Source organism: Phragmites australis, chromosome 3 (assembly GCF_958298935.1).
Source record: "Phragmites australis chromosome 3, lpPhrAust1.1, whole genome shotgun sequence".
In the NCBI taxonomy this organism is placed as follows: Eukaryota; Viridiplantae; Streptophyta; class Magnoliopsida; order Poales; family Poaceae; genus Phragmites; species Phragmites australis.
In genome coordinates this window covers 8,319,782-8,338,541 of record NC_084923.1, presented here as the reverse complement: position 1 = coordinate 8,338,541, position 18,760 = coordinate 8,319,782, and the positions used below count along the sequence as shown (strand labels likewise).

Here is an 18,760-nt window from a genome sequence, read left to right as displayed (position 1 = left end):
ATAAAAATACATATAAGTAGAAAAATATCCATGAACAATGATTTTCGACATGAATTCTGCTAGAGGACTAACGGAGTGGCAACGAGGGAAAGAACTATTTTTTTTTATGGCAGAGGGAATTCGCCCAACTTTTTATCTGCATGTGAGCTGCTCATCTCATCATTGCTGGGGAAACCTTGCATCCTACAATGAACCATACCGCCGTTTCTATCGACAGAAATAGCAAATATCTTTTTCTTGAAAGATCAAAATAGGTATGTATACTAATCAGGAAATGAACAAAAACTCATGCTCTAACCTCACCGTGAAAACCTTTTTTCTGAGCCAAACTGGATATGCTTAATGTGGTAGAAGATTCTGTTATGTAATCGATTTCTGAATTCTGATACGATGTGACAGAGCAGAAAAGGTCAGCAGCCTTGGGCCAAGTAAAAATTTGCCTGTGTGCGTAAAACAAAGTAAATCGGACAGATCTGGATAGAACACAGTAAGGCCCTTTCTGAGCTCTGGCCTCTACCTTGCACACAAAAGAAAAGGAATTGGTAAGTCTTATGACAGACATAAATATAAACTTACCACAATAAATAAAGTATCGGAATAGCCGGACACACAGGACCGATCTGGAGTGCTGTCCTGAATTTCTGATATAGCCTCAGGAACAGTACTACTAATAGTGCCACTGTACAAGCAGTGGAGTGGAGCTCCTCAAGTTCATCACCCTCCTCACACTACTGCTCATTCCTCTCCTCTCAGAGAAGGGACCTGAGAAGTAGAAGCAGCTTTTGGACAAGAAAAGAAGGCAAAGGTATCAGCAGGTCAAAGCTTTAGTAGGTGATCGACTCCTCATCAACAACTCCAGGCTCCACTTGTTGTGGATGATTCATCTGTAAGGTAGATGGTGCCTCTCCCTTTATAGTCTCTACCTGTACAATCTGCTCTCTTCAGTTCTCTAACCTGCAAAGCGGCTACAGATTTCAGGGGTTTGCCTAGCTAGCCTCCCTTGTGCAGGCTTGCAATGGAGGAGGGCTTCTTGAGCTCAGTGGCGGAGACCTGCAGAGGAGCTGTAACCGTGTAGCCCCCTTCCTAAGCAGCAATGTACCACAACCGCTCCAAGAGGTGCGCACCCACTTTGCATTATGCAATTTAACAAGCCTGTGTATAATACAGTGTATTTTACTTTGCTTAGAAAACCCTGTTGGAGTATCGATGCTGTCAAGTCACGGAAATTAGTCCCAGCAAGATATTATTTTAGTAAGTAGTATTTTAGAAGCGGTCCTTGGCTAATGCTCTTGGGGAATTTGTATCGGCAGTGATTCTATTAGAGCGCTCAGAATGGATAGCGTGGATTCGTCTTCTCCGAGGTGCCATGCTCGGCATCAGCAGGTAAGTTTGCGGCTGTAGAGAGAATGGCAGATTGCCAGATTACCTCTTGCTTCTTCACTTTCTTGAAAGTATTTGTTATGTGCTGTGGAATGCACCTATTTTGGACTAGACATCATCTGATATTTCTCCTTGCTCTCTTACCATTTCTGTTGTATGGAATGGAAGGATGTCGGAGAACTGAAGGATCAGAACAGCACCAGCAAGATGCCGTCCCATGCTTCTGAGCTTCCATGCTCTTTGAAGCGAGAGGTAAAATCAGATACCAGTTCTTTTATTCTCTAAAATAAATCCCTAGAAAAAGTATGTCAGTTATTTTTTAATTGTCTTAAAATGTTCCTTCCTTAGGACCATAGCCCGGTTAGTGTTTATTTCAGACCTCTCTCGGCCAATTGTTTCAGAGTTCCTATTCTGCCATGTTTTCTTCCCTAAATGTCATATGTATGGATTAATTTGTCCGTGTAAAGTTGGTAATGATAAGAACGACAAGATTAAGTTGGCCATTAATACTATAGAATTCCGTGACTAGCACAATTCATCCTTGCAATGTTAATTTTGATATTTCTAATTAGCTTTGATACTTATGATGCTAATTCTGCAGGTCCAAATCCTTGAGGAACGACTAAATGATCAATTTGTCATGCGCCATGCTCTTGAGAAAGCATTATGTTACAAGCCTTGTGCTATTCGTTCATCAAATGAGAGCTGCATTCCAAAGGTGAAAATCCTTTTCCGATCTAGTGAGTCTAGAAGAGACAAAAAAAAAAATTGTTTTTACCATCTCATTATAGTGATTTACTCCGAGCAGTAGTGGTGAGATTGAAGTGGTGTTTTGAACGGCCCCCGCGTCGCCCCCCTCTGGCGACTCGGGGGGTGATTCTCTTTCTCCGCCCAGCTCCACTGAAATCTTAGCTAGATCCCGGCCGCCGCCGTTGACGGGCAGACGTTGGCAGCGGCGGCCAACAGCGGCTTCGAAGCCGGGACCGTTGCGGTTACCTCCCCTTCCTTTCTCTCCCTTTCTGCTTCCCTCTCCTTCAGATCTACGAGAAGTTGTGCCTGGTGACGCGCCTGCTTGGGTGCCTGCTTGGGGTTAGGGAAGCGGAGGTGACCTCGTCTCCTCCTGCGCCGAGGTCGAGTTCGTCTTCTTCTCCATCGTTGATGGCATGTGCCATGCTTTGTATCTACGCGCCCGCTAGATTCGGCGCCGTTGCACCCGGCGTGGCCTTTCCTCTACGAGGGGCCGTCCGGGGCTGCGGTGGGCACTACCGGGGTCGAGGAGGAAGACGGGCCCTGCTTCACTGCCATCAGCTCGTTCTCTATGGCCTTCGTGTTGTACCGTGCCTCCTCGCCGTCGTCCTCTCGGTCGCCTTTCGGTGACGGGGTCATCTCGGTCGTTACCAGTCCAGGACGCCCAGGTCCAGGGGGGGGTGCCGCGGCATGAGGCCTATGCTGTCTTTCCTTGTTCGTGATGGCGGTCGGAGGAGGCCTCGACAGCGGGCTGGTGGAACGAGGCGACGTCGGTTGCGTGCATGGCGCGGACGTGGGTGCAGGTGGCCGCCCTCCTTCCCGTCCATGATCTAAGCAGTCAATCTCCGTGTCGCTCAGATCTACGGCGCCGGGGAATGGGGTCCCGGGGTCACGTGCTACTGGTGCTGCTGCCTCGAGGTCCGCTGTAGTGCCGTGCCAGCGCCGCGATCTGCTGCCGCCTCGTGTGCTGCCAATGTCGTGCTATGGCCGCCAGTGTCGTGCTAGGTGGTGGAGGCTTGCCGCGGTTTGCTCTCGCACTGTCACAACGTCCCGAAGCCATTGGGCTCATCCCCCTACCGATCTGTCTCTCCCACTAGATCTGGCTCATGGGGAGCCCGGTGGTTGCCGGTGGTGGGCGGTGCGTGCGCGAGGTGTCGGTCATCGCTCCTGGGCGGTTTGCAGCGGGTCTTCAGTGCAGGTACTTGGGGGTGGGGAGTTGTGAGCGAAAGCTCAACTCGGCTTTTGGCTGGTGTCAATGTCAATGACGCCCGCGGGCGCCATTTCCTCCCTGGAGGCGATATTGTAGCGACTCTCCCGCCCTGGGGCATATCTGGGTGAAAACCTTGGCCCGGTTTTTAGTCAGGCGTCGACGACATTGATGTCGCTACCTTCCTGAAGGCATTGTGTCCGGAAGCACTCCTGCACTCGTTAGTGGCTCCTGGTTCTTCTGTTCGGGATGTACCGAGCCGTTTGGGCCTCCGTCTTCTTTTGTAGGTTGGCGATTACGCCTCCGTCCGGCGTGGCGGCGTTTCCAATTCATGCGGCATTCCCAATATCAAGTGATGCCTGAGGCACACTCTGCGCCCACCGACTGTCTGAGGGTTTGGTTCGGCATGGGAGCAGGGCTTCGCCAACCAAGCTGCTGCTAGCGTGGTTGCAGGGCTCCGCCAGCTTGTTGCTCAGTTTGTTGGTTTGGTGCGCGAGTTGAGTTAGGTTGGGCGTGACTGTTCGTTGGTTGCGCCATGTGTTGTGGGCATCGTTATGATTGTTCGGGGTCATTCTTCGCTGGCTTCTTTTGTAGGTTCACCCCTACGTCATCGCTTCGTGGTGGCTCTTCCTTCAGTTTGGCGCTTCCCGATAGAGTTTTGGTCCAATGCGTACTCTTCTGAAATGACGTGCTGACGACTTGTGTGATAGTGAGGTGCAGCGTTGGAGCAGGGCTCCGCCGGCCGAGTAGTGTGGGTGACAGTTGTTTGGTTGATTGCAGGCGAGTTGAATTGGTTAGTCCTGTCTGTTATCAGGTTTGTTCTTCTGGTGTGAGTGTCGCCTGTGGAGTTGTGGTCATATTGTCGTCTCGAGGTTGTGAGGTTTTCAAGCCCAGTTTTCCTTATAAACTGTTTTTTAAAAAAATAGTCAATGCTTTTATCGTTCTTTCGAAAAAAATAGTGATTTACTCCCGAATTGTAATATATACGTTTTTTAAAGACAGTTTTCCGTTAGTAACACAACAAATTTCTTTCTTTCATGATATCTCAGCCAACTGAGGAGCTAATAACGGAGATTGCAGTACTAGAGCTAGAGGTCATATGCTTGGAGCAACATCTCTTAACACTCTACCGAAAGGCCTTTGAACAACAAGTTTGCACTGTAAATTCTGCTTGTGACATGAAAAGTAACAAGCAACCAGCAAGGTCTTTTTCAGGCATACTATCAGAAGCTTCAGAGCTCGATTTCTCAACCCCAAGGAAGCACCAACTGGTGCAGTCCAGTCGAATGGTCCTGGCACGCAAGTCGACACCGACAACTTCTACAAGTGAAAACAGCATCTCACAGCACCACGAAAAGACCAATATTGGACGCAGTCATTCCTCGCTCCTGCGCCGTTCCATTTGCTCAGCCAGAGTTTCTCCTTCGGCAAGCAACCTTGCTAGAGCTATGAAACAATGCCATACTTTGCCTCTATCTTTTGTTGAGGTACAGAATGATGTCCGAAACCTTTCTTTCGTTCCAAGTATTTAATCAGTTTGCTCCAGGATCTTGCATAGGTTGTATCCTAGCAATTTTGATTTATTGATTCTAACATAATTATCTTCGATGACCAGGAAGGGAAGTGCATGGATCCTAGCATAGTAAGTTTGGCAGATATCCTGGGGACCAGGGTTGCAGATCATGTTCCTCAAACGCCTAACAAGATATCCGAGGACATGATCAGATGCATTGCTGCCATATACATAAGGCTCAGAGACGTTCCTGCCGTGCAAGATGCCTTCTTCCCCTCACCATGCTCATCCTTTTCATCGGCAAGTGGACTATCTTCCAAATATACTGCAGATATATGGAGCCCAAGATGCAGGAAAGAGAGTTTTATTGAGGCGTGGCAGGACAACGCATTAGGCAATGGTGAATCAAAGGAGTTGGGTCTGCAATATGATACTGTGGTTGAGGTATCTGCTCTTTGCAAGGGAGATCAGAGGTCTGCTGATGTTAAAGATATGTTGCGCAAATATACGTGAGTATTCCATGAAATTTTGTTCTGTTTCAGCTCATAGCTATCAAATAGCAACTATTTGCTGACTAGTTAAAGCTGCCACTCTGTAGGTCACTTGTACAGCTGCTAGAAACTGTTGATCTCAGTGGAATGAAAAATGAAGAAAAGCTTGCTTTCTGGATCAATGTGCATAATGCCATGATGATGCATGTAACTAATATCTTCGCCAACACTGTGATATCTCTTTCTTTTTCAATGGAATGGAATTTAATCTTAGCATTTGTTATTTTCAGGCCCATATTGAGTACGGGATTCAGCAGAGTAATAGCAAGAGAATATTGCTTACCAAGGTGGAAAATACCTCAAACTGCTATATTTGTAGATATAGAATGACGCTCCTCGTTTTTTGTTTGACGACAACTTTTGCACCGCAGGTATCCTACATTATTAGTGGTCAAAGAGTAAACATGGAGTTGATAGAGTACCAGATATTGTGTTGCCGAGCACACTCTTCTGGACAGGTTTGTTCTACTTCCTGCAATTTAGCTCGCCTTCAAGCCTTGCAGGAATTTGCAAGCTGACAGTACAAATGACGGGAGAGAATGATAGACGCTTCTTTCTAATATCATTTCATTCATGCTGGTTCCTCTGAATGAATCCCGCAGTGGCTTAAACTACTACTCTACCCGAAATGGAAGTCCAGGGACAAGGACGAGCTTCGAGGCTTCGCCGTCGACCGCCCTGAACCTCTCGTGCACTTCGCACTGTCCTCCGGAGGCTACTCGGATCCAGTGGTACGTACTTAACATCGAACACGCCCAGCCCAATGCCCCAACTTCCAACGGCAACGCACATCACGTACCAACTCCAAGGCATTCATCATCTCCAACTGTCACGTTTCACCAGGTGCGGCTGTACAGCCCGAAGCGGCTGTTCCAGCAGCTGGAGGCGGCCAAGGAGGAGTACATCCGTGCCAACGTCGGCGTCCGCAGCCGGGGTCACAAAGTCATGCTCCCCAAGATACTCGAATCGTACGCGCGGGACGCCGGGCTGGGCGCGCAGGAGGTGGTGAGCATGGTGGAGTCCCACCTGCCGGAGGGCCTCAGGGAGGCCGTGCGCCGGCGCCAGGAGGGCGTGGAGTGCAAGCCCCACAGACTGGCGTTCAGGTACCTGCTGGCCAAGGAGCTGGTCGGGCTTGGGGCCCCCGCGCGCGGCAGGCAGACAGAGAGCGGCCCGCTTGGTGCGTGCTGATCAGTGATTAGATGGATCACCGTGGCTGCGCCGAGCGGAGCCCAAGGTGTAACGAGATTTGTGATGTGCGTGAGCTGCGTGGCGCTTTTTTCCGGCGGGGTGGGGTGTGTTTGTACAGAGAAAAGGACAGAGGCCATGTGATTTAGGGCCTAGTTCATATACTAACTTTGTCATTATTTACTATAATTTTTTGTCACACTCATCTAAAGTTAGTCGATCAAAATCTTCATTACAATTTAGCACGTTTAAGGAAATCTTGTTATACTTTTTTTTAAGTTAGGACTATAATAGCAGAACGAGAATCTTACCATAATTATTACTACGAATTAAATAAATATCTAATATGATTAAACCTAACTAAGTTTAGACGTGATAAACTATAGTAGGTTTTGGCTATAAACAAACAAACCCTTAAAAGCTCTCCTCCCCTCCCTCCACTTCCTTCTCATGCAACAGGAGCAGCTCTCAATCGCACAGAGGTTGAGGAGCCTCTTGATTGCGGTTCAGAGATTCTTCCCGGTTGTCAATGGTCACACCTGAATTCCCCCGCACACACGCACGGGCAATCAGGCACGCGAGGCTGGAACGCATGAATTTCTAAAGAAAATTTTATAGAAGTTCCACATAAATCAATTCAATTCGTGTGCAAAATGGAAATCATAAACATTTCCACGTTGCAAACAGGACCGGGGCCTTCTTAGAGTACCATGGCATTGAGAAGTCCATACCTGACCAATGAGACTTCCACTGGGAGCTGCAACTAACATTACTGACTTAGAGGTACTACAAAGTTAGGCCCGTCCAGACCTGTCCAATCGGAGTCCGATAACTGGCCCAAAAAAAGGCCGGGCACTTTGCCCATGTTTGTGGAACGTCCCGCAATTGGCCATCTGGCCTGGCCTTTGGCGAACACGAAAGGACAGAACGAGCATTTGACTTGGAATTTTTAAACCCGCCGCTGTTTTCCGCGCGCCCAGCCGCCCACGTTATTGACGCTCGAGCGCTGCGGCTGCGCTTGCACCCCAACCCAGCCTCGCTTCGTCGCCGCGGCACACGGTTTTCGCCTTGAGTCCAGTCCCATCCGCCGTCCCCGACTCCGTGCTGTATGCGTAATTGCATACCACTATCAGAGGAGCACCACAACATGGCCACTGCGTACATGCATCTCGGCTCGTCAGGAACCCCAAGGGCCAACCCCGGCCTGGCCCGATCGACCTATATAAGCCTCTGCTCCAGTTTCGTCCGAATCACAGCCAATTTCAGTGGCTACAGCTCGATACGTGTACCGATCCACTAGTGTCCAACGCTCACTCCAAAGGCCAAATCAAACAGGAAGGCATGGCGCTCGCGGAGGGGAACGGCGCGGTCAGCTTCGGCGAGGAGCAGGAGGCGCTGGTGCTCAAGTCGTGGGCCATCATGAAGAAGGACTCCGCCAACCTCGGCCTCCGCTTCTTCTTGAAGTACGTAGCGTCGATTAACCTACCCTGGTGCTCGTAGGGATCAATGCGTGGCACTGACTGTTGCACTACGTTGATATGCTGTGCGCATCCTGATTGGCACCGGCTCTCTTCCGTCCTGCAGGATCTTTGAGATCGCGCCGTCGGCGAAGCAGATGTTCTCGTTCCTGCGCGACTCCGACGTGCCGATCGAGAAGAACCCGAAGCTCAAGACCCACGCCATGTCCGTCTTTGTCATGGTAAGTTATACAGGCCAAAACCGATGTGACGCCTGACCGGCAACACCCGATAGGGTGTGGAAATTTAAACGTCAGGGCCTGACGACTGACAAGAATGTGTTGCGTGCCGCGATCAATGGTGCAGACGTGCGAGGCGGCGGCGCAGCTTCGGAAGGCCGGGAAGATCACCGTGAGAGACACCACCCTAAAGAGGCTGGGCGCCACGCACTTCAAGTACGGCGTCGCAGACGGCCACTTCGAGGCAAGTCACCAGCCACTCCGTTGACCTTTCCGGCATGGAAAGGCGGCGAAGGGAAGCTTTCTGGATTGGTGGAGTCAACATAAAAACGTGCTTAATCTAATCGTGTCCTGATCACAAACAGGTGACGAGGTTCGCACTGCTTGAGACGATAAAGGAGGCGGTACCGGCTGACATGTGGAGCCCGGCGTTGAAGAACGCCTGGGCCGAGGCTTTCAACCAGCTGGTCGCGGCCATCAAGCTAGAGATGAAGCCCGCTGCCTGAACTACTCGACTTCCAAGTCCCCCCATGATGCACCATCTCCAATCTACCGTTTCTGCTTGCCGATTGACATTGTGTGACTCTGCACTGCGTTTTCAATATTTCTCGCAGGAGAAGTGTGTATTTAATTTGTGCGAGCGCGCACTGTTGTTCCTTAATTTTGTGATGAATCGTCAATAAAGATGTACTTCCGTCTGCCAAGCTATACATTTGAGAAGTGTATGTTACATATTATTTTTTATTATATCTTTTATTTAAAAAAAATCAATATTCCAAATATACTATCCTTACAATTCAAATATATACTTGTCCCAACAAATCACATGTGAAATGTTGGACATGTCAGCAGGCAGAAAAGTTTGACCCTGCCACCGACCGAGCCTCATTTGCTGCCGCCGCCGCCGGCCTCCCCTCCCTCCCTTTTCCCTCCCCCTTCTCTTCCCTCCCCTCACCTTCCCTTTTTAGGTGGTTTTTGGTGCCTTTTTGGCGCGGCGGCCATAGTTCCGACCGGTAGTGGCCAGGGTCTGCTCGGGCGGCCCAAATCTGGATGGCTTTAGTCTGGATCCGAGCTTGGGGGCATTGCGTTTTCGGCTCTGAGCTCGTTGTTGCGGTTCCTGCCAAAGTATGACAGCAACAACGCCGATGGTGGGTGTTGTGGCGGCGTCACCCTGGTGAGCTCATGCCGACGTCGTGCTTGCTGCTGCCGCGTCGGCTGCAGCCGTGCGTCTCCGTGGCGTCAAATGTGTCCGCCTTGGCCTGAAGCATAGCCGTCGCGGTGGGGGCATCCTCCGGCGGTTTCTCATGGGGCTGGACGTTCATGGTCCCTATGGGCGTGGTGTTCTTCGAGGGTCGAACCGACGTCCTCGTGTCCGTGCTCTCTGAGGCCTATTGCCGGCTCGTTGGTGCCACTCCGCTGGGCTGGTGCGGCATCCCCGTTGCCGTCGTGTTCGGCGGCCTCTGCGCGCCATGCGCGATCCTCCATCTCTGCTTCTCGTTGTGGGCAAGCCCAGCGGCGAGGCGGCGCCCCCACATGGGGCCACACCGTCATGCACCTCACAGTGCGGGTGCTCAGCCTCGGCGATGACGCGCGGCTTGGGGCTGCAACTGCACGCCGTCCGTGCCCAGCACTGTGCAGCGCCAGTGCTGCCATGTGCTGCGCTCGCTTGCTGCGCTCGCCATGTGCTGCGGTGCTGGCGGTGGTACTCGTCATGTGCCGTGGTGCCTCTACTGCTATGCTGTTGTGCTACTGTGGTGCTCGTCGTGTGCTGTGGTGCTGCCGTGGTGGTCGCCGTGTGCCGTGCTGCCTCTGTTGCTATTCGCATGCTCCCTCAGCTTTTCATCCGTGTCAGCCTAGGCCTTTGGTGTTCTGTGTTGCTCTTCCCCTTGCCCGACCTCCTCTTCTGCAGGTTGGGCCCGTAGGGAGTTTCATGACGCTGGGATGGCCTTGGGACGACACGACTGCTTGGAGGCTACGTTGCTGCTGCTTTGGTCTTGGCCCTTGCGCGGGCTACCCGTTCCACATTTTGTGCAGGTTTTCGGGGTGGGGAGCCGCGAGCAAAAGCTCCACCCAGCTTGCTGGTGCCAATGTCTTTGACGCCCTCGGGCGTCATTCCCTCCCTGGCGGCAACATTATCATGTCTCCTCTGCCCTAGTTGCTTCTCTGGGTGAAAACCATGTCCGGGTGTTCGTATGAGCGACGGTGGCATTGATGTCATTACCTTTCTAAAGGTGTCGCTTCGAGAAGCCTCTACTCTCTTCTGTAGGTCTACCCCGTACATCCTCATTTCGTAACGACTTTTCATTTTGGATTGGCGCTTCATGACAACGTTTTGGTCCAATATGCGCTCCTCCGAAGCGACACGCTGCCGACTTATGTGTCAAAGAGGTGTGGCGTGGGAGCAAGGCTTCGCCAATAGAGTTGTGGTGTGGGAGCAGGGCTTCGCCGAAGTTGTGAGTGAGGCAGTTGTTCAGTTGGTTAGCGCGTGAGTTGAGTTGCGTTGGACTTGTCTGTTGTCTTATTGTGTAATTTGGTGTGGGCATCGTTTAGTCGAGTTGAGGTCGTATTGTCGTTTTGGAGTTGCCAGTTGTATGATTTTTGGGCCCAGTTTCTCTTATAAACATAGGTCAATTCTCTTCTTTTTTTAATAACATTGGCATTACTGGTGTCATCCTTTGTAGGATCAAGGATACCGACTAGAGTGGGGGTGAATAGGTAGTTTTAAAACTAATTACGATGCGATCAATAAAACTTGTGAAATTTAAACTAATGATCACAAAAGCAATAAGTGGAACAACTAGAGCTATATAGAAGGTTTGCAAATTTAAGGGACAAGCAACAATTCAATTTATAGGAATAAGTTACTTAAGACAAATGCTTGAAAGATAAATATATCAACAATAAAGAGAATTGCTCAAAGAACACAAAGGATTTTTCCCGTGGTATCGGTGATTTGCCGATCACCCCTAATCCACGTTGAGATGAGTTCAAGCTACAATCCGCTTCTCTATCAAGTGTCAAATCTCGCAAGAGAAAAGGCTCACTCCGAGCAACTTGATCTTAAGCCGGAATTGACAAGAACTACTCAAACCTCGTTTCCACTAGAGATGCACTTTGTCACTCCGACAAGGTGTGCTCAAACCTTTTACAACCACCACCGCGGCTCCTTCACAATCTCCTTGAAGGGCTCAACGGTGCCACAACCTCCAAGCCGTCTAGGAGGCGGCAACCTCCAAGAGTAAAAAACCGATGATGCTTGCTTGAAGATTCACTAGTGCCTAAATGCTTAAACCCTCAAGTTTATGCACTAGATTCTCTCAAATCTCACAGGAATGCAATCTTTAAGCAAAGTGAGTTAGAGAGGAGAAACAAGAGCTCCAAGAATGAATATGAAGTGTTTGGAGTGCAAGAGAGAGGTCCAAATGACCAGCACACTTCATATTTATAGCCAACCCAATAAATTCGACCGTTACAGAACTCTGACACGCGAAGGTTGACTCTGGCGGTCTGACCGAGCCCAATGTCGGTTAGACCGGCAGAGAAATCCGCTAGCGCCCAACGGCTAAATTGACTTTGAGACACTACGGGACGGTCTGACTAACAACCCTCTAAGACAGACCGTCAGCACGGAAAGTTTCTGTACGCTGCCGGTTAGACCGAGCCGACCTTCCGGTCAGACCGAGCACTCACAAGAAAAGCCAGAACACCAAAACATACACAGCGGTCTGACCGGGCGAGCACCTCGGTCAGACCGAGCGAGCACTCCGAGAACTTCGGTCAGACCGAGCGAGCACATTGATCACACCGGTCATACCGACGAGCAGAAAAACTCATGAGCTGCTCAGAAGAAAACAGCGGTCAGACCGCCCAGAGGCACGGTCAGATCGCCAACAGAGAAAATCCAGAGACAGCCTTTTTCAAATGGGTTTTTCTCTCTAACAAGTTTTTGACATCTATATGAAAGCAAGTTTGAGCAAGTTGGCACTATAGAGACTTCAAGTAACCATACATCAACCCCTCTTTATAGTACGATATTTAACATATAAATCCGGTCACTTTCTTCTCTAAACTCCTTTGACCAGCAAAATTAAAATACCCTAACATGTACCTTTACCTTGAGCTAGCCTTTTACGCCTTCCATACATGCATTTTTCTAACTCCACAACATCTTCGTGACTAACCTTTTCACAACTCAATTTAAACAAGTTAGTTCACAAAGATATATTGTCATTAATTATCAAAAACCAATTTAGGGGCCTAGATGCTTTTATCCTTTCGGAAAAAAAATGTTGGACATGTCTTTGAAAATTTCTGAATTAAGTTTCACAGATGTTGTATGCAGGTTTTAAAAAAGTCTTTCCAACCATTGAGGTATATATCAAGTCTTTTTAATTGATGAATTTATATTTGAAAGACAAAAATAAAAACTTTCTAAGATTGAAACTAAATCTGTAGCATACTCAATTAGGTATAAGGATAGAAAGAAAAGAAAAAGAAAGAGACGCGTGCGTTCGTGGGCCGCGTTCCCTCCGGTTGGCATTGGTTGCTTGGGCCTCGAGAGCAAGAAGCGTTTTGGCCCGGCCATCTTACCAGATGCTATGAGCTTGCTAGTGGGCTGTTCTGTGCGTTTTCTTGCAATCCAGCGCACGCTCACTGGACAGGAGCCCTTGCAGAGACCTATCTATAGCCCAACCAAACCATGGTCCATGGGCTAAGAATGTCCTATATTCCTTCCAACTGTATGAAATGTTTTTTTTTTAATTTTTGCCATCTTTAATCTCATCATTATTATTAACTTCTCCCATATTAAATTTGTGGAACTAGCGCCTAATTTGGCTTTAAATATAAGTCGAGAAAAGTCTTTTTTCTATTTTTTTTTTCAGAAACTAGCTATTTTAGTCACGATTTTTGGTTCGTGAGCTGAGGAACAAGAAGAGACGCAGATTACTACGTAGTACTTAAACATCGGGATACACTGGAAAAGAAATTAAACGTCGCAGCGCATGGCTGGCGCGTATGCAAAACGACAATGTCGATATGAACGCCGAATCCTCGAGTTGGTTGAGTTACACACGGCGTGATTTTGGCCCGGATTGACTCGCGCAAGTAGGTCAAACTCCACACAATCAGTGCTGCACGGGTCCAACAGGAAATATTGGCCAGGACAGTGCTGCACGTTGTCCTGGACTCTTAAAATGATCGACTATACTATATAAAACAGAAATTAATCGTACATCCTCCCCTCTCTCCCGCCACCTCTTATTCTCATTTATCTAATAAAAACCGAAAAAACTAGTAAGTATATGCACATACGGTTTTCAGGATCTGGCCGGCTGGCCGTCTTCCTCCTCCCTCTCGGTTATTTAAGTCCTCCACCGGCTCCCTTGCGACGTTCCGCACCTGAAGAACCCGTTTCCCCTCTCTCTTGCGCTCGGATTTGCCCCGGCCGTCGCCTCCGCCATTGCTGCCGGTAAGAAGCTCGGCCGCCGCCCTATTTCTCCATGGCCGTGCCCCAATTGATATTGTTCTTCGCTCAATCGGTGTCGCAGGGTCTCGGTCAACGTCCCCCGTCGCTTTTTGGAGCTCTCCGCGCCGTCGGACGCCATCCCCGCCGAGCTCCAAGGCCGCCGCCTGTTCCTCTCCGTCGCCGTCCGTCTCTGGATCCCCTCCGCCGTCACCGATCCCGCTGTGAGACTCCCTTTCTCCCCCTCTCTCTTTTGCGCCACTCGTCATCGTGAACAGAGGCCGGTAGCACGTTTTCGCGCTACTCCAGTGAGCCCTGCCGCCGTCGGCTGCCGCCCCTTCTCTGTGTGCCGCCGATGCCCCCCCCCCCCTTTTTTTCTCCGCTGTGTTTTCTTTTAGACCATCGGGTCCTTTTGTAATAAGCTATATACGATGTTTTAATAATGGCACTGTGATGATAACACTGATGATGTAAGCACATGTATAAAACTAGGTCTTGGCATACATGTGTTGTGCCCGGTTTTGGCCATTTAAAACTGGGTGTTACAGATGATGTCTGACTCGTTAGAGATGTCTGAGATCATGTTACGCCTGTCGCTGAACCGACAAATGAAATCTCAGAGTGACTCATCTTCACCCTAGTTCAGCTGATGGAAATCGTTCTCCATTCATGGGCGCTCGAATGTGCCTTGAAAGTTGGCTATGAACTGAGCCTTCAACTCGACCCGCGATCGGATCGAGTTAGGAGGTAGGTTCAACAAACAGGACCTGGCAGGTCCATCGAGCACGATCAGCAGATAATTGGTCATTACCTTATTGTCACCACCCGTAGCTCGAGTAATCGTGGTATAGATCTATAACCACTCGTTGGGATTGATCTTCCCATCATACTTCTGGATTGGGCCTGCCTTGAACTTCTCGGGCCATTGGATCGATCGAAGCTCGTGTACAAAAGCTTCGTAGCCTCCAATGAATTCTTCAAGAGTGGGTGGCGGAAGACTATCACGCCTGTTCCTTCGAGCAGTGGAGTCACGTCGACCATCTCGTCTTTAAGATCTTTGATCATAATGACAGTGGTCATCCTCGCAGCGTTCCTCACGGTGGTTGTCTAGCACTGTATGTAGATCATACCGATTGTGAGGAATGCGATTCCTCAGGTCTCCTTGGTTCCTGTGCTGATGGATAGGGCAGTTACAATTTGGCCCGCAAATTGGTGCTCGGGCTCGATCACCTGAGCTTCCTGCTTGGGATCCCTCAACTCGGGGATACTCACGTTTGTTGCTCCTCGAGCTGGTGCCTTACTGGATGGGGCGTCTAGAGTTGTTAGGATTGTTTGCTTGAGCGGCTTGGATTTGGGCCGCATTGAGTAAGGTCCTGACCTGGTTAACCATAGGGGGTTAAAGGATTTATCGGATCCAACTCTGAAAGAGATCTCAGAATCAGATGGGCTCCCTAGATATTAGCATCCTGAGTGTTGAAAACTTCGCTGCCCAGACTTGGCTAGGGTTGAGACGATGCTGCTCCGCGTTTGCTATTCTAGAGGACCTCATCCCTTCATGTTGGCGGTGGAGGTATGCCCATCGGAAGTCGTCGTTGAAGACCAGGAGGTATTTGACCTCTTGTGGTCCGTCGATGGAGAGTTGTGTCAAGGACATGTAAGTCTCTAGCTGAGATGTTTCCAGTGGCATATCATTGGCAAAGCTGGTACCACGAGGGGCGGCTACCGCCGCTGGGTCCTCGGGGATTTTCGTGCCATTGTTTACCATGGTGTTTAGATCTTCCGCCATTGGGTCAACCGGTGGGGTATTAGCTCCTCTAGCCATCAACACGAATTGATCTGGCAGTGGAGTCGTCATCGCCACCCTCATCGTTGTTAGTGTCCATACATTGGAGAACATTGGGCTCTTTGGGATCCCACTCGAGATGTACTACCTCGCGGTATGCGTCCAATAGTCTGCACTCGATAATATCGGTACGGATCAGTTCACCTTGATGGTCCTAGCGGAAGATCGTAGTTCTGAACGTGATCTCCGACCCGGCTAGGAGCGATCGAGGGTGATCGCTGTTGACCCGAAGTGGTCGTAGAAGCCGATATCAGAGAATCCAGTGCTGATATGCACTCGAGACATAATCGATCCTGAAAAACAGAAGACCCCTACCTGGCACGCCAACTATCGAGGGTTGGTTCCTGACGATGTGTCCGAAAAATAATGGGGTTACCTTCGTGGATCAGAAATCGAACATAAAGCGAGGCTCATGCGATGTATACAAGTTCGGGCCTCCGGTTGGAGTAAAACCCTACGTCATGTGTGGATGATTATGTATATATATTCACTCGAGTATATACAATGTGACTAACCAGTTACAAGGAGTAGATCGGATATAATTTAACCTAAGACTAAAATCATCGAGTTCTTTATGTGTCAAGGTCTTGATGCTTATCTCGAGTAGCCGGAAAAATAACCTCTCCTAGGGGATCTGGATCACTGCTTTATATAGAAGTGATATACCACATCATATCCATCTGTAGTCGATAGGAAATCCTTCTTATCGTCTAAGTAGATAAATTTGTTATACTTACTAGTCTTCTCGAGTTAAGTAAGTAACTGGGGCCTTCTTAGTATTTATTTTCTAAATTCCGATAGTATTAGAAGCCGCATATTTAATTTCGTAATATCCGGAGTTGTTAAATATGCACACAATATAACCCGCTTATACATGATATACTTCTTTTATATATATATATATATATATATATATATATATATATATATATATATATATATATAACTATAGCGATGTTTGCAAATCAGCCATGTGATGTATGCAAATCACGGTACGTATCATACCTGGACACTGCTGTTCCACGACTCCGATCATTGGAAGTTCTTTCTAGGCTCTAGGCAACGCAAAGGGTACTGCAAATCCACAATATCTATGCTGGTATCTTTTTCTTTCTTGACGTACGTGTTAAAAAATATGACCTCGTGTTATATGCTTCAAAACGGAAATAGTTCGGCGCACAGTAGGTATGACTAAGAACAATGCATCTGCATGCATGCTTGCGTGAACCATTTTGTATTATCAACCTTTTAACCTTATCTTGGAAATAAGTTTGTTGTGCTTAGACGTCAAAGGCCGTACTGACACAAAATGTAACCAACTTTATCGGAAAATGAACAACACAGGCAAGGTTTGAGTTCGTGAACCGAGGGGGACGAAGATAAGTAAACAACTAAAGTACGCCGTCAGCTGCAGTGTCGTTTTCGCACGTCTGGAGCTTTTACGAAACGACAGTAGTGATGATACAAGCGTCAAATCCTCGAGCTAATCCAGTTGCACGTGACATGATGTTGGCGCGGATTAACTCGCGCCAGCAGTCCAAAGTCCAAACTCCATCCAATCACTGCTGTACGTACCCCATCGGGAAAAAAATTGGCTGCTGCGAACGAACGGGACAGTGCTGCAGCCTGCTCTGAGCGTGTCATACCTGTCTGTCTGTGCCTACATTGATACGTGGCTGAGCAGCCAAAAATTAATGGGAAAGGGATTATGTTGCAGATTATTGCAACTGCACCGGTATACGCGCTGCAACGCAATCTGATCCATTTTTGTTTCAAAGCTAACGAACTAGATGCTCTCCTACAACACACGAGTTACAGATATATTGTTGTACGTACTGAAAAATTGCTATGGCATTTGCACAAGTACGGACGTTTGATTGATTTTTGGCCCAGTAGCGGTACAGGAACGGCCAAAATAAAAAAATAGATAACATATCCTACTGTTTTGCTAAAATAGATAATATATTAGCGTATTTGTAAATTTAGCACATGTATTCGGCACATTAAACACCGATAAATTGATTCCGGTATCTAGGCACCGAAAAACGATGTGTTTGGCCTGTATTCGACACCTTACGTGGTGCTGTCATCCCTTCACGTCGTGTCGTGTTGCTATTTTCGATGCGTTCGGTCGCTTTCGCTTTTATTGGTTTTGTCACCCCACGTGTTGCTATCCCCGTGTGCTCGCATGTCTTAGCCCCGTGTTGTCGTGTTTCGTTATAAGAAGACATATGCTGGTAAGGAGACGCAACGCGAGAAGAGAGGAGATGAGCGGCGTGAGCAAAGGAGGAGAGGAGAAGCAGCATCGCAAGGAGAGGAGAAATAAATCGAGGTGAGGAGGAGCAGCAGCCCAAGATGAGGAGGAGCAGCGGCCCAAGATGAGGAGGAGTAGCAACTCGAGGAGAGGAGAATCAGTCCAAGGTGACGAGAAGCAGCAGCACAAGTTACAGTAAGTATTTAAATTATGCATTTAATTAATATTTACATCAATAATAATAATATTTTTTTAATTATTTGCTTAGTTTGATTATATGAATTTGATTATTTGCTTAGTCAGTGTAATAGTAATTAGCGTGAATTTATATAATAGTAATTAGCATGAATTTGTATAATAGTAATTATTTGCTTAGTCAATTTAATTAGATTATTTGATTAGTTTAATAACATGATAGTATATTGGTGGCACTTTGTGCTAGTGATGGCGTAGGGTGGTGGCCTAGTACATGTATGTTTTTTATAGGTGTAAGTAGGGTGTCGGTGCAACGAGAGAAAAGAGAGAAAAAGAAAGGGAAAAGGAAAAAAATCAGAAAGATTAAAAAAAACTTGGGTTGGACAGAAAAATTCGATTAAAATCACAATGCATCGAAAAATTATCAAATTGAATTTTTTAAGTAGTAGTGGTGTGCATGTGTTTAATTAGTATTTTAATTCAATCCATTAAAATAGTGGTGTGCACCGAACAACTGCATGGCCAGACAGATGGTCAGGGATGGATGTGATGTGAATGATGGCTGGATAGTGGTGTAAGCATGTTTAATTAACATTTTAATTCATATATTAAACATTAATTATTTTATTTGAATTCAATATTAATGATTTAATTAAGCATTGTTAATTACTTAGATATTTAGCATTGTTAAGTATTGTACTATTTAATTTGTATTGTTAATTTAT

General features: G+C 47.9%; 2 protein-coding genes across 2 annotated transcripts; both read left to right on the top strand.

Moving 5' to 3' along the window:
- Window positions 1–593: 593 nt before the first annotated feature.
- LOC133911947 (uncharacterized) lies at window positions 594–6,750 on the top strand. The gene is made up of 12 exons (XM_062354448.1): window positions 594–891; window positions 972–1,116; window positions 1,311–1,383; window positions 1,549–1,632; window positions 1,982–2,098; window positions 4,384–4,821; window positions 4,950–5,356; window positions 5,446–5,545; window positions 5,629–5,685; window positions 5,770–5,856; window positions 6,001–6,129; window positions 6,242–6,750. Exons 2-12 carry the CDS (start codon window positions 1,094–1,096, stop codon window positions 6,584–6,586), a joined length of 1,860 nt encoding a protein of 619 aa, XP_062210432.1. The 5' UTR covers window positions 594–891; window positions 972–1,093; the 3' UTR covers window positions 6,587–6,750.
- Window positions 6,751–7,823: 1,073 nt separating this feature from the next.
- On the top strand, window positions 7,824–8,987 carry LOC133910948 (non-symbiotic hemoglobin 2). Its single transcript, XM_062353187.1, has 4 exons — window positions 7,824–8,046; window positions 8,168–8,282; window positions 8,407–8,523; window positions 8,645–8,987. Exons 1-4 carry the CDS (start codon window positions 7,925–7,927, stop codon window positions 8,783–8,785), a joined length of 495 nt encoding a protein of 164 aa, XP_062209171.1. The 5' UTR covers window positions 7,824–7,924; the 3' UTR covers window positions 8,786–8,987.
- The last annotated feature ends 9,773 nt before the right edge of the window (window positions 8,988–18,760 follow it).